Source organism: Struthio camelus, chromosome Z, assembly GCF_040807025.1.
Source record: "Struthio camelus isolate bStrCam1 chromosome Z, bStrCam1.hap1, whole genome shotgun sequence".
Lineage (NCBI taxonomy): Eukaryota > Metazoa > Chordata > Aves > Struthioniformes > Struthionidae > Struthio > Struthio camelus.
The window spans coordinates 36773652-36788514 of NC_090982.1; the positions used below are offsets into that span (position 1 = coordinate 36773652).

Genomic DNA, 14863 nt, shown 5'->3' on the forward strand with positions numbered 1-14863 from the left:
AGCCATTGCTTAGAGCTGCAGCTGAACAGAGAAGTAATCCAAATGTAAGGATTTTTCCAAATACAGCTTAGTACTGTGTTATGGTACCTGCACCACAGGTAATGTGGGCAGAAGGGGTCGTAGAAGTTTCTAACTCTCTCAAGTCCACGCACACCAGCTAGTTAGCCTCCCCAATGCTTCCATCCCACTTCCTCACCGCCCTAATCCCAGTTCCTCACCCCACAGGCCTCTGCCATCCTCACAAACTGGCTCAGTCCCTCTCCTGACTCACTCTCCCGCCCAAATCCTCTGCTCAGCCGTGCTCACACTCCCCCACCTACTCCCACCTCGTAACTGCTGTGCTCCCCGTTTCACCTTTCCTGGTCTTATGCCTGGCATCCTATGCAAAAAAAGTGCAAATGCTTGATACCAGTGGAGTTGCTGGGGCATCATCAGTTAACAAGCAGCCGCCAACTGGCACTAAGGGCTCGGTTAGTCACAGAAAAGCATCAGCTTGGAGGTATTCACCCTGCTTGCTGTTCAGGTGACTTTGTAAAAAAAAAAAAAAAAAAAAAAAAAAAAAAAAAAAGTCACCTGAACAGCAAACAGCCAGAAGCAGCCACGGTGGATCACTCTTGAGGCGCTTCACCATTGATGGCAAGATATTTGCGAGCTCCCATGATCTGAAGTGCTAGGTCATAGGCAAAGGATTAGTCAAAAACAAAACAAAACAAAACTGTTAGGATAAAATATGCTGTAAGGGGGGGGGGGAGGAAGTACAGAAACAGGGAAGTAAAATGAAGGAAGGGGACAAGATGATGGGAGTTACAGGAACAGACAAAGACAAGTCCTGTAAATAGAGTGAGAAATGTATCGATCTACTCATGCCTTATTTTGATATATCCAAGTCCATAACTTATTTCAAATGAATACTAATACTTAACTTTGAGATTATACCATATGCTCCAATAGGCACAGTAGTTTTAATTAACTGCATGGTCTTGCAACATGCAACTACTCACACACTAAGGATTTTTAAACAGCAAGGAAAAGCAGGAGAACATTAACCAGTATAAGATTAAAGGATAGCATTTTAATCCATTAAAATGGTGCAGGCATGATTTTAAGAGAGAAAGAGTTTGAAAAAAGTTTTCTATGAACTTTGCCTGAACTCAGGGAAAAAAAAAATAAAAAAATCAACCGAATCTTTAGAAATAGCCATGCCTGAACTCTGCCTTTCAAATTGATGAATTTCCTTCTCTGGTACAATTATGACAACATACCATACTAAGTTAAAGAAAGGCAAGTTATTTAAGCAGAAATGACTGAAGCAGAGACTTAGACATGTCACACAAGTTTCTGCTAGAGGAAGTTTACCTCCCAAGGTCTGTAATATGACAGCACCTATCCTGCACTGAATGATAGCAGGAAGCTGAGCCACCTAAGGGAAATGGTAGTGGTATTTAGTTTGAGGTGAAACTGTCCCACATGATATTCTCATAGGCAAAATATGAAAACATGATGTAGTGGTAAGTGCAAACTCATTAGAAAACTATACTCAGAATAGCTATCAATGATTAACTGATAACAGTGGAGTTTCACAAGTTTCGGTGCTACTGATATCTTGTTTATTGAACTCTGCAGACAACATTGAGGTGTCATGTGCTGCTAATACACTGATCTTGGCAAATGAGAGAAAACATCAGTAAAAATGGTTGGGGGGGGATAAAAAAGTGCAACTCAGTAAAGATAAGCACAGGGTTCTGTGCTTAAACAATTACATCAATACAGAATGAGGGCTAACAGGCTTGGCAACAGTTCTGCATAAAAGGTCTGGAGTAGATCATAAGCTGAGCAATGCCATACTGTTACAAAAGAGGCAGACATCACTTTGGGAAAATAAAAATATCATCTGTTAAATATAGGAAATAATCCTTTTCCTTTACTCAGTTCTGTGCAGGCTGAGCTGGAATATGCCAGTATCAGTTAGCACACTTCAAGAAGGATGTTTTGGAGCGAGTCTAGAGGAGAAGAGTGAGCATGAGCAGGGATTCAGAAAGGCTGAGAGAACAGGGTTTTTTCTCCCTAAGGAGCAGTATCTACAAGGAAACAATATAAAATTGTTGAAAATGGTTTGTTTCAAAGTTTCAGAAGATGTTTCAAAAGTTGAAAAAATCCTAAAGGACAGCTACAAAGCATAGAGGAATAAACTGTAACAGTAAGTAATGAATTCATATTACAACCAAGGATAATTAAGCCCTTGAACATTTGCCTATGGAAGTCGCTGAAACTCTGTTCTTGACACTGGTTGAGAACAGGTGATGCTCCACAGAGGTGATCCTGCCTTGAGGAACGGATAATCTGACCTCTCAAGGTCCCTTCAAACTCTTCCTTCCTAATGATACTGTGATTACAAAAAATCTTGAGCTTTCTAGCAAATAAAACGGATGCAAAAGCACTTGCTGAATTTCTAGAGAGCCTAGCAGCACCGTATCGCAATTTGATTTTCTCAGTTCATTTCTAGAAACGTTAAATCATATGTCAATGACCAACACAAACAAAGATGACGTTTCAAGTATTTCACTGATCACTAAATGCTTGTCTGCAGGAAGAAGTTACTACATCTAGCTTACTCTGTGGTTTCACACTGAACTTGTACATGCTAATAACTACCTCAGCGAACACAGTAAGCGCTCAGTAAATGTTAAGTAGCTTTTTCCACTTTTCACAATTTTGAAAATGCACTGTAAATTTACACCTTTGCTTTTTTACTTGCCTGAGTAAACACATCCATCCCCAAGTTCTAGAATCACAACTGTTTCTAGCTCTACATGCTTTGGATTGAAAAATAGGCTAATTTCTGAAATCTGTTTTTCCTCTCTCTACATGCTCTTCTTATCTTCAGCTGGCGTGATCCTATTCAAAGCATCTTCTGTATGACGAACAATTGCCTTCGTTGAATATATTTTTAAATAATACATTGACAAAAGTATGCATATTTTTGTGAAGAGGAACATTATGCAAACATTTTCTAGACACAAAATCTGCAAGTAACATTTCTTTTCCTTGGCATTTTGAAAACCACAATAGGTAGACAATGGACTTTGTTACAGATTTTCTATTACATGTGAGGGAACAGATCTGAATCTTATTTCTACACTGACACAGACAAAACAAAATAAATGTGAGATCAGCTTTAATGAGACAGGTTGGATAACTATCTACAAGTTGAGATATTACCACCCAAATCCACTGAGTCTGCAAAACCAAGCATAAGGAACAGACTCACCTTCTCAAGATTTTTATTAACTGCTGCTCCTGGTTTGGCTGGAAATACTTTAAAAAAAAAAAAATCAACTTGTTGCCTTAAATTGCTTCCAGGCAGTGCTAGGAAGCAGTTATTTTTAAAATTAAAACAACAGCAGATATAGTCTCCTTATGTAGGTTTGGTTCAAATCCTGTCCAAGCTTGTAATTTTATCTATATAATATCACTTTCCCCTTTGTAAGGGATTCTGGTCTATCATGAAAGGAGTCATCATTAACCACCAATATAACTACAGAATATTTGTATATAGTTCTTAATGTTTAAGGTCACCCTTCAGCTATTGGGTTCCAAGGGTACAGCAACTGATCTTTATTTCCCGTTCCCCAGTAAAGAAAATCCTTATATGAATGTAATTCTCTGGTTTGGCAGAGACTCCTCCCCCTTTTTTCTTTTCAACTTCATGAAAAAAGTTTCAAGTGCCCTCCAAAGAAGTATGATTTTTCATCAGAAACTCATAAGACTTAAAAGAGTAATTATGGCTTGATACTACAAAATCCTTGTTATTTTGAACTCAGTATATCCAAATAGTTGCATTCAAATAACAAACTGAGCGCTGTAGTGGGCTTTCATAGTTAAAGCTTTGATATGTTTCTCAAAACTGTATTTCACACCAACTTCACATGTGCTTACTGTATTAAAAACCTCTTATTATATTAATGCAGTTGTAATCGTTCTTACCAAGTACAATGCAATACAAAACTCATAGGAATCCTAAAACTGAGCTTAAGTAATGACTGCTGGCGATTCCACTGCTAGAACACAAAAAGAAATAAAAAAAGGGTATTTGGGGCAAGAATAACTAACTGGCAATTAATTAACTATTTGTTTGTAGATTAGGCTTTTGAGGCAGGTGAGGTTTTTCTTATTTGAATGACACGAGTAAGACTCAGCTCTGCAGAGTCTGAATGCGAGATAGCCACCAGTTATGAGAATATTTTGGAAAATGTTTCAAAATTTCTAGCCCATACAATTATGTAAATATTTCTGCATATCATATTTTCTATCTCTGTGAGTACAATCCCATGGCAATTTAAGCTGTGCTAAGCCAGGGCTACCCTGTTCTCCCTCTCCCAGCCCTCTAGCCATTCAGTCCCACCTCCTCCCTGTGCCAGTATTCACACTCCTAGCGCCTGGGAGGTAAGCCAACTCAGGCAGCCTCGCCAGGAACAGATTAGATTTTGTAGGGTTAGTTTTCGGCCATTTGGCTCTCTGATATCCAGTCTGGGTAACTTCACATTACGTGACAATCACTTCAGGGCAGACGCACCTCAAGGTAATCGTTCATAAAGGAAAACGCCTCCCTAACATATTAGCAAAGAGTACAAACCAATGTGCATTTAAAATCAGAACACCCATGACCATTGCCATGTAAAATAAAACAGGATACTACATTATATTTGGATCGGATATCTAAAATCTATTGGCACAATCTTCATTTTCCTTGTCACCCTTTTTTTTTTTTTAAAGAACAGATAAAGATTAATATATAGAGAAACATCAATGCTGTATTACTAGGTTTAATATTGTTGTTGTGTTTTTCTTTTTTTCTGCAGTCAATATAACTCTGCTATGTCACCTTTCTAAACTAGACATTTCTTTGGACTTTTTACTTTGTGTCAACCACAACAAAACCATTTGTTAATTTATTTCCCACTACATAGACTCCCTCATTTTACACACTACGAAACCTCAGCGCTTGCTTTAAACTGTGTAACTTCCTTCTGAAACTTTACTACCATCAAATATGCAGAAAATTTCATATATCTTCAGGACCTCTAAGCTTTCAAACAGTTTTTATTAGATTAGTTCAAATGAGAGATTCACAAAACCTATTTTAAAATAATTCAGCTGTTACAGGCTGCCAAGAAGCACCACTAATAATTTTTTTTTCTTTTTCTGATATTTTTCTATTCAGCAATGCTTTTGACACGCTTGTAAGAGTAATTTCTTAGGCAAATCCAGACAAATCTGTTGAATGTTCCCAGACTTGTCCTTCTTGACTTTTTAAATTCAGAATGTCTTATTATTCTAGCATTAGACCTTTGTTTGCTCTCCTTTCAAAAGGACAGATCAGAGAGGTTCAAGAGCACCTTCATCTGCCTGAAGACGGAGCTGCTGCGATTCAGCCCCCCTCCTGTACCTCACTGCGCATCCCAGCTCCCTGCCTTGTGCCAGCACTGGTGGCCCCAGAGACAACCAGTTTTAATGTAGTTCTCTTACATGGACTTACTGTACTAGTCACAGTTTGTTATTTCCTTATATACCTGTGCCATACTAGAAATCCAGTCATTGACCAGGGTTCTTCCGTCCTCCACGGGGTATAAAGCAGCCTGCCATTTGAGACAAATCTAAGACAGAGCACACAAAGAAACGGACGATACCAGCCAGCACGACAAGACGCAATTAACCTAACCATTACATGAGGATTTCTAAAGACATGACAGAAAGGAAGGATAATGAGTAGTTTTTCTGATATTTATGGGAAGATCCTATGAAGCATGAAGGCAAATAGGAAGGAAAGTGCGTAGCAGAGACGGACACTGTGAGCTAAGTGGAGATTCATTAATTCTGCTTTTGGAAGATGCTAGTATTACCATCCTTTTCCCATCCATTCATCAAAACCCACTAGGTGGGCTAGTGAAATAGGTGACCTCTCTGCTAAATCCCAGCTTAGCAACCAGGACTGCGGAGGTTACAGCCTCCTCTGGCCTATCAGCAAAGCTGCTCGTGAGAGATCTCTGATCCATCTAACTCAAAATCAAACAGGTTAGCTTAGACAGACTGAACCGCAGGACTTATGCTAATTTGGCCTGAAACAGATGGCTGAATATCCACCCTCTGATCTGACAGCAGACCTGGAAGGTGGCAGGGGGGAAATGATGAAGAGCTGGGGATGGGGAAGGAGATAACCTCTTTTACCAGTGCAGGTGGATATGGAAGATGTCCGTCCACAAGTAACAAAAAATTACAACATCTACAGCTTGTTAAGGGCCTTAAAAGTGAAAGATTAATGCCTTACAAATAAAAAAATATATATATACACAAAGCAGTAACACTAAGATCTTCCTGTCAAAGATAGCTGAAATGCCTGAGCTGTGTTCTGAGTTAAGCTGCTCCTAAAATTCTTCTGTGCAGGTCATCACTGCCCCTGAACCTTGGTCTTCAGAAAAATCCTTGATGTCCACTGTGCACCCAAACTAGAAGTATGAGATCTGCCTATTCTGTGGCAGACAGCAGAGAAAGAAAGCTCTTCCACCACGCAAGAGTCCACCAGTCTCACTACAGTTTGCATTAGGGTATAGCTCCATGATTCCTCTTTCAGACTTACATACAGTGAATTTGGTTTGGTGGACCGTTCATATGATTTAGAAGAACAGAGTGTTTCTATGTCTGACACGTGAAAACCAAAGTCTTAATATTCTTTACAACCATAGGCTTTGTACTTTGTTTTTCTTAAGAAACATTGATAAAATTCTTCCTGTCTTTCTCTGTAAGTTATTTGTCCTCTATCTACCCTACAACTGAATATTTGACTGTATTATTTCTCTGATAAGGAATTATTCCTTTGATAGTTTAATTTATGATTCAAATGGGCAGCTGTGTATGTCATGCCAAAAAGTAAGCCTTCACAATTTTTTGCAGAACTCTAATGGAATTTATCTTCTCTTCATACAAGTCAAGTCCCTCTAGTTATGTTCACAATACTGCTGAAAGGTAACCTTAAAGCATTATACTAGCAAAAGCTAGAAGAATCTGTTATAGAAGCCACTTCATCTTGAAGTAATACTTACCAGAGGAACTCTTAAATGAACGGCCTGGAGCAGTGCTGATGAGGACAAGAAGCAATAACCTGGAGTTACGGAATAAAATGTTTATCCTACAGATATTAAAGGAAGTGTTCAAACAGAGCAATTAGACAGAAATTAAGTTCAGAGGAGGTGGCATAGATATGCCAGTATACACACAGGGATTTTTCTTACAAGAGAGAATGCTGAATGTTTTTTTGTTGTTGCTATTTAAATAGTTGCAGTACCTGAAGGGGAAGTAGCAAATCTAAAAGGTATTTATGTGCATCGCTCCTGTTTGAAATTGGTGGGAGACTTCAGCGACAAAATACTTATGGGGACCAGATACAAATTCCTGACTGTATTACTCACATGCTTAAAACCACACTCCGGGCAAACTGAGGTCTGAACAGTAGCCCATTGGCTTGCTTTGCTTTGCTGTTCCTGCAAGCAGTACCATCAGAAAATAATCTCACGATGCTACAGCAAAATCAACATAGTGAGACAGAAAAGGTGCTATCTGTTTCCATCCTGCTAATTCTGCTTTTACCTCTCCCAATGTAGTCTTCCACTCCCACGCAATCCTTTTTCCTTACTGTTAGTTTTCAGTGGATTCAGCTTGCTGATTTAACTGCCTGAACAGTGGCGGAAGCATTAAGGATGGCACAAAGAAAGGGGGTGAGAACACGCTTGCCTGGCCAGGGAAAGGAAGAGGGTGGAAGTCGTTCTTTCCATGGCAGCACAGAGGTTCAGGTGCCCATGAAACTGCACCCTAACAATCACAATGCCAGGAGATGTCAGCCCTGCTCTGTTCGGCGCTCAGAGGGAAGAGGCACATAACGCCACACTCATGCTTCACATACCTTTTACTGAATCACGAATAGCGTGGCATCCTTCATCTTTGATCAACTGTTACAGACCACAGTTTTTCACCGTCGCACACAGGTATGCATTGTGACGGTTTATACAGCAAAAGCAGAAAGCCTTGGTGTATGCGAAGACCAATTCAATCTGCAGCTAGCGGTAGAGCTCCTTTGTTTCAGGAAGCTGTGCACGCTATTGACGTGCTGTGTGTATGTCACAGCTCGTGTAGATCTATACGAGCCAACTTCAAACCTGCAGCTATTTGTGGTTTCAAAAAAGAACAACAATCAACATCGCTAGGAAATGAAAGTGGAAATCTTTCCCCAAACTATTTGAGGAGGACAAACAGATGCAGAGAAAAAAGGTTGCTTGTGCATGAGGTCTGCAGAGAACATCAGAAAAACTATCTTGCAAGATGTTTGCAAATGAATATTGGTGCATGGCAAAAGCTTGAGAAAAAGCAAATGTAAAAGATGGTACAGGATACTTCATTTCCAACTATTTGCACGTTCAGACAAAATCAAGAGGAAAGACAATCATTTAAGTTAAATTGTTTTTTGTCCCAAAAGGTTCCTGGTGATGCCGCAGAAGCTTGCCGTATAAGTAACAATAATAACAATTAAAAAAAAAAACAGGATTAACAAACAATGCATCTTCTTTCAGTGCACCAAAATCCTGCCATTCCTTTTCTTTGTAGCTTTAACTACTTTGTAATCACTGGATTAGAAGACTTGAGAACCTGCATACTTTCCAGACATGCTGAGCCTAATGACAACTTCCTTTACAAAGCTACAGCCTCACAATGAATGACTTAAATGGCAAACCATCCTTTGCACAGAAGACATAGTGACAGATACTATAAATTAGGTGAAATACTGTTAAGTAGCATCTCTCCCCTCTGAGTAACAGCACAAGACAACACAGAACTTCCACAGGAATATTTATGTATAAAAACCAAAGGAACTTTCTTGACTTAATGTTTTTACTTTGCCTGCAATGTGCAAAATAATAAAAAGAGGCTCTGAAAATTACATCCTCTCTTAGCCAACAGAATGATTAAAAGCTTCATATGCTGACTGCTTTTAGCTAGCACTTTTTACTGCACACAAAATTTGAATGAAGGCTTTGAAGATAAACTGTGAAGAGGATGCTACACGTCTTTATATATAGAAGATTCACACAGTTACCAAAAAAAGTCAGTATTTAATATCATTCTTTCCTTTTCAATTCCATTCTCATAGGCTAGTGGGGCTAAGACTATCAGTTTTCTGATAACGGTCAAATATATTTCCATGCAAACAACAGCTCTGAAAGCTATTAACACCTTAGACAAAGTGCAGTGAGTTTAGAAAAAGATCAGCTTTCTCGCAAACAACTGGAAGCTCACTGAATAGGATTAACCTGCCAGGTCTGTCAACTGGTCCTTTTCTCCCTGCATCCTGCATTTCTATACTATTTATAGCAGAAAAGGGATTACAGAGAAAACAGCAATTCCATTACAAATACTTAACATAATCAAGACACTCAAGGAGGGAAAAAAAGACATTCAGTGGCAACTCTTGACCCAAGGATAAACTTCACCATTTAGCTACTTGACAATTTAATTATTGCAAGAAAAGGCTTGATTCAAGTTTGACCTTAAAAAAAAAAGGCCGTGTAGTCAATGGCATTTATTAAAAGCTGTATTAAGATTTCTCATATTCAAAGCTGTATGGGCTTTTACCAGGTGACCTGAATACAATTTCCAGAGCTGAATCACATTTACGAAAGTCAGCAGAGGGCTATAGCTAAATGCAATGCAACTTTAAAGATTCAAGCGTCTTACTACTTTTTGTTGTAAGGTGTTTAAGGTGATTCAGGAGCATTCTGTACTTCACTCAATTCTCCACTTACACTGTACTCTAAGAAATTATTTTTTTCTTCTTAACACTTAGATGTTAACACACCACAGGGTTTGCAAAATCATAACACAGGGTTACCATTAGGTTTTCACTCCCACAGACTGTTGACAGAAATCTTAGAAAAAAATGTTCTGCGTGCTTTGCAAGTCATGTGAGTATTAACTTTAGGTTGACTAAAACGTCGCTCCCTATTTAACGGTAAGGGGGGTGAAGCGAGTTAGGTAAATCTAAATGTGTAGTCTGTAAACGTGGTAAATTGCGCACCACTAGTTTCTACAAACCACCATCCTAATTTTTGTTGCATTAGAACCTCCCGAAAAATTGTATTTTAAAGTGGTCGCTGAAAAGACGCAAATGACCTTTTCAAAAATAAACGCTGAAATAAAACGTAGATGAGCAAATACTCTGTTTAGCATTAAGCAAATCTAATTTAAGAGAAGACTACTGCTTAACAATAGAACGATACAAGTATTTATTACTGTGATTATGAGCTCCAATCACTCTGCTCCACGTTATATGAAGAGAGAAAAAGTCTTTAAAGTTCATGCGTAGGGAAAAGTACCGCGAATCGACACTTTTCACAGGTGCTTGAGACGATCAGCACAAACCCACCCGCAGGAGAGCACCGTGGGGGGGGGGGGGGAAATAATAATCCCAAGTCCTCTTTTAAGGGCAGTGTGCGATGTTATACTTCTTTCAGGAAGGTTCAGGCACTTGAAGCACATTTGGCATCTCTCCCGCAGATAGCTACAGCCGGAGGAAACAGGAAAGGGCATCGGCAAGGCAAGGGGAGCAGGAGGAGGGCAGAGGTGCGGGCCTGCTCGCACGGCCTCGGCGCTGCGCGGGTCCCCGCCGCCCCGCAGGACGCGGCGCTGCCAGCGGCGGCGCCTCCCGCCTTTGCCCGGCCACCAGGCACCGCCGCCTCAGCGGCAAACGCTGGGCGCTACCCCTCGCCGCCCCCCCCCCCGCCCCGGATCCCCTGCGGGGAGCCCCCCCCTCCTCCTCTTCCTCCCCGGGGGGGCAGGCACTTGGGAGGGCAGAAAGGAGCTGGAAATGGCAGACGCCTAAACTTCTGTGTATGCATGGGCGGCCGGGGGGGGCCAAGCGCCTGCGGGGCGGACGGGTCTCACCGTTGCTAGCGAACTGCTCTGGGTGGGAAACGATCCCCGGGGGAAAAAAGGGGTGAAGGAGGCTCGGTTCCCGATCTGAGGAAAACCTTGCAAGAGCAGAAACCCCTTGGCAATCCCGCACACCGTCCCGCTGAGTCCTGACAACACATCCAGCTGCTCGGGGAAAAGGGAAGAAAAGCGGGGACGGGATCTCACTTTACAGCCCGTCAGGTTGGCGGCGGCCGCGGGAGGAGCCGCGGGCTTTGCCCGCCGTCCCCGTCCCGTCCCCCTCCCGCCCCGGCCGAGGAGCCCCCGCGGCCGGGACCCCGCGGCAGGGCACGCCGTGCAATTTGTTAGCGGGGCCCCCTTCAAAGGGAGCCATAAAGGCCCTAGGAAAATAAACGCCACGGGAACTGCCCCCAAATCCGCGAGGTGTAACACGCTCTCGGCCTGCCCTCCCCCCGGAAAGAAAAAAAAAACAAACCAAAACAACAACAACAAACAAAAAAAAAACCCCAACCCCTCTGAGGTTTCTGCTGACTCTCTCTCTTCACTGTAGTGCAACAAATGGCAAGACCCAGGACCCCGGAGCTGAATAACAGGAAATATAGGCATCTGTCACCTCCCGGGGAGAGGTAAATGGATTAGCGAGAGCAACAAAGGGAAGAAAAGCCCTTTCAAACGTGCAATTGATTAACAAGTCCCCTCTAATCTGCAGCATCACTGTTTTTCCTTAAAGACATCATCGGTCTCCTCCTGCACTTCGGCACAATTAAGTTAAAGGCAGGAAAGACGAGGGAGAACTGCCCGCTCGCCCGCCGGGCTCTGGCACTGCCCGGCAGAGGAGGGGCAGGGGAAGGGTCACAAACCTGGCTGGAAGTGGTGCCTCCTGTCATTCCTCCTTCAGGCCCTGGGCAAAGCGCCCCGGGAAGGAGCCTGTGAGCAAAGTTTTATCTGCTGCAAAGGAGGAGAGGGCAATTTTCCAGAGAATGATTTCACGACAGATCAAAGAGCTGAACCCGGCAGCTCCTACCTCCCCAGCGCATTTCACATCCCAGGAAAAATGAAAAAGTGAAACCTCTCCCTTTCTGCCCTGAAAACACCACATAGCTTAAACGTGCGTGGAGAGAGAAGGAGGGGAAAAGGAAAAAAAAAGTTTATGCGGCTTTTTTCGCAGGAACTGTAACTCTTACAGCATCGCGGCTCTCCAACCGCGCCCGCTCCCCGAGGTCCCTCTAAATCACGGCGCGGGACCCGGGGATGCCGAGCAAGACTGAGCACTGTTCAGCCGCCGCTGCCACGGCGCAAGGTCAGATGTTAATAAGGGCAGTTTATTTAGCCCTAAAAGCCATCGCGGACCTCCCTGAGCCGAGCCCTGGCGTTTCCCCAGCGCGAAGGCTGCCCTCCTCTGCCCCTGGGGGTCGGCCAGGTACCCGCGGGACGTGGGACCCTCCGAAGCACAAAAGCACACAAGCAAGAGACTCGGGGCTGAGCCTCCATCAAGCAAGCACCGTGGCTGCCCCCTCGCCCACTCAACTTTAATCCTCCCCCCCCTCCTCGTTCCCGCTGGGATTCTGGCAACACTCAACAGCCCAAATAATAACACGTTATTATAAGCACTCCGAGGGGAGGGCTGGAGGGCGGGCGGAGGGAAGGAGGGAGGCTCCACACTCAGTACTATCCACCCTGGGCAACAACAAAACCCCGAACTTTCCTTTGTTTTCTCCTCCTTTCCCTTTCCACCCCCCCCCCCCGCTCCCACCCCCACGCCGATCGCCACCAACCAGCCTCGGCGGGCAGAGGCGGCCGAGGAGAGGCACAGCAGAGCCGGCGATGCACTTGGGGCAGGAGTTTTAGCGAGCCCTCCTCAGCGCAGCCACCGCTGCCCTCGCCCCTGCCAACCCCCGCCCCCCTCGTAAAATGCAACATCAGGTTTCGATTTTGCAAAGGAGAACAAAAAAAAAAAAGGGGGGGGGAAAGGGGGAAAAAAAAAAAAAAAAGACATCAACTAGCAAGTGGGGATGCCGGAGGCTCCGCCAGCCCCGAAGGGATAGGCACGACTCTGGAAACAAGCGCAGCTTTCCCCGCCTCCTCTCTCCCCGCACACCCCTTTCCGAAAAGCAGCAGCAGCAGCAGCATCCTCCGGCCGCAGATGCCGCGTCCCGCCCCGCGCAGCCCGGTGGCGGCGGCGCTCCTTACCTGCGGCGCGGCAGCGCAGGAGCGAGGCGGCCGCCAGCAGGGCCAGGAGGCGGCCCGCCGCCCCCCGCCGCCCCGCCGGCCCCGCCGCCGCGGAGACCATGCTGCCGGGCGGGGGCTGCGCGGCAGGGAGCGCCGCCGCCGCGGGGCGGTCGGTGCCTGTCTGGCGGAGGGTGCGCGGGCGGCCAGCGGGGTGCCGGCCCGGCGGCGGCGGCTCGGCGCTTCGGCAAACTTCGCCCGGGCGGCGGCGGCGGCGGCGGCTGGCGGTGGCCCCGGCCCCGCCGGGCGGGGAGGTGCGGCGTGTGCAGCCGGCCCTGGCACCGCCGGCCCTGCGCTCCCGCTAGCGGACTGTCCCGACTGGGGGCGGAGGGAGCGGCCCTCCTTTCCCCTCCTCCTCCTCCTCCCCCAGCATCCCAACGTCACTGGGGACAAATCCGACACAGGGGAGGGGAGAGGCGCGGACGGCCCCTGCGCTCCGGCACCCTCTGCCGGGGGGCCGGGCCGGGGCAGCCCCCCCCGCCCTCCTCTGCCCCGCACGGAGGGCAGAGGGGCTGCAGGTCGGAGCCGCGGTGGTCCCCCCGCGAAGGAGCGAGCCTTGCCTCCGAAAGCTGCGGGAGCCTTCCAGCTTCCTCAGAAAACGATCCCAAAAAAAACTCCCGGGGGGGGGGGCGGGGGGAAACCAAAAAACCGGCCGACCCCTCCTCTTGCTGCCTCGCCTCCTTCCTCTTCGCCGCAAAACTGACGCCTCTTGCACCCGCACCGCAGCCAGCGATCGAAACCCCTTTCTCTTGCCCCCGAAACGCCCCGACGCCTTAGCACTGCAGCACCTACTCCAAGAGGCAAGTACGGCCCCGCTGGCATCCTCTCCTGAGCCCCCTGCTGCTGCCTTTTTTTTTTTTAATTACAATCAAATATCAAAAATAAATTTTCCTTTCTATCCTTACGGGGTAGGAAATGGTTCTGTTACCCTAAATTTCTCATGTGAGAGAAGGACATTCTGAGCACAGCGTAAATAGGCTTTCCGAAATCCTTTTCAGTTCACATTTTTGCAGTTTGAAGAAATCAGTCCACTAGGATAATGCAGAACCACGAGCAGCCATCTGTTAGCTACCGCTAACAGACTCTCCAAACTCTCCAAAAACATCTCTCTGCCATATTAGTGACACCTGAATATTTTTTGTATTTAAATGTAAATGTATTTATACTGCAAAATGCAGTCAGAGGCTTTCTATATAAACACAATGTTCCTAACTGCTTAGGTTTTATTTCTAAGGATTTGATGCTGAGTGGTGCTGAATACATACAAGTTGTTCCCTAAATCAATCTCTAAATTTACTTTTCTTGCAATAAGATTTGTTTTGAATGAAATTTCCTCCTTACCTCAAAGAAAGGGAAACAGTGCAGCTCTTTGCGCTCCTGCATCCAGTTTCTTGCCTCTCAGGTCTCCAGTTCCATACTGAAAACTCTTCTGGCACCTACAGATGACAAAGGGGGGCCCTGATCCCTCTTCGGTAGAAGCGTAGGACTATCTGACTGAATCCAGTCCCTTGCTATCACAGCAACACATTTTATAATCCCTTTCATAAACACACGAAACTTAATTTAGGAGTAGTGAGGATCTTTTTTTAAGCTCCACTCTTGATTAAAAGGCTACTCCGGACCTTGCATCTTTGACAGTTAGGAGCCTATGCCTAGTTTCCAG

General features: G+C 45.0%; 1 protein-coding gene across 2 annotated transcripts in view; it reads right to left on the bottom strand.

The window, feature by feature from the left end:
* LOC104150279 (tyrosine-protein kinase transmembrane receptor ROR2) overlaps positions 1 to 13376 on the bottom strand; it is a 151910-nt gene extending 138534 nt beyond the window's left edge. The window contains exon 1 of one of the 2 annotated variants that reach the window (XM_068928297.1): positions 13165 to 13376. In XM_068928297.1, the coding sequence (XP_068784398.1) occupies positions 13165 to 13264 (100 nt within the window). In that variant the 5' untranslated portion in view covers positions 13265 to 13376. Of the gene's footprint in view, positions 1 to 12749; positions 12855 to 13164 lie in introns of those variants that run through there. The other variant, XM_068928301.1, reaches the window with a different exon arrangement.
* Between the last annotated feature and the right edge of the window lie 1487 nt (positions 13377 to 14863).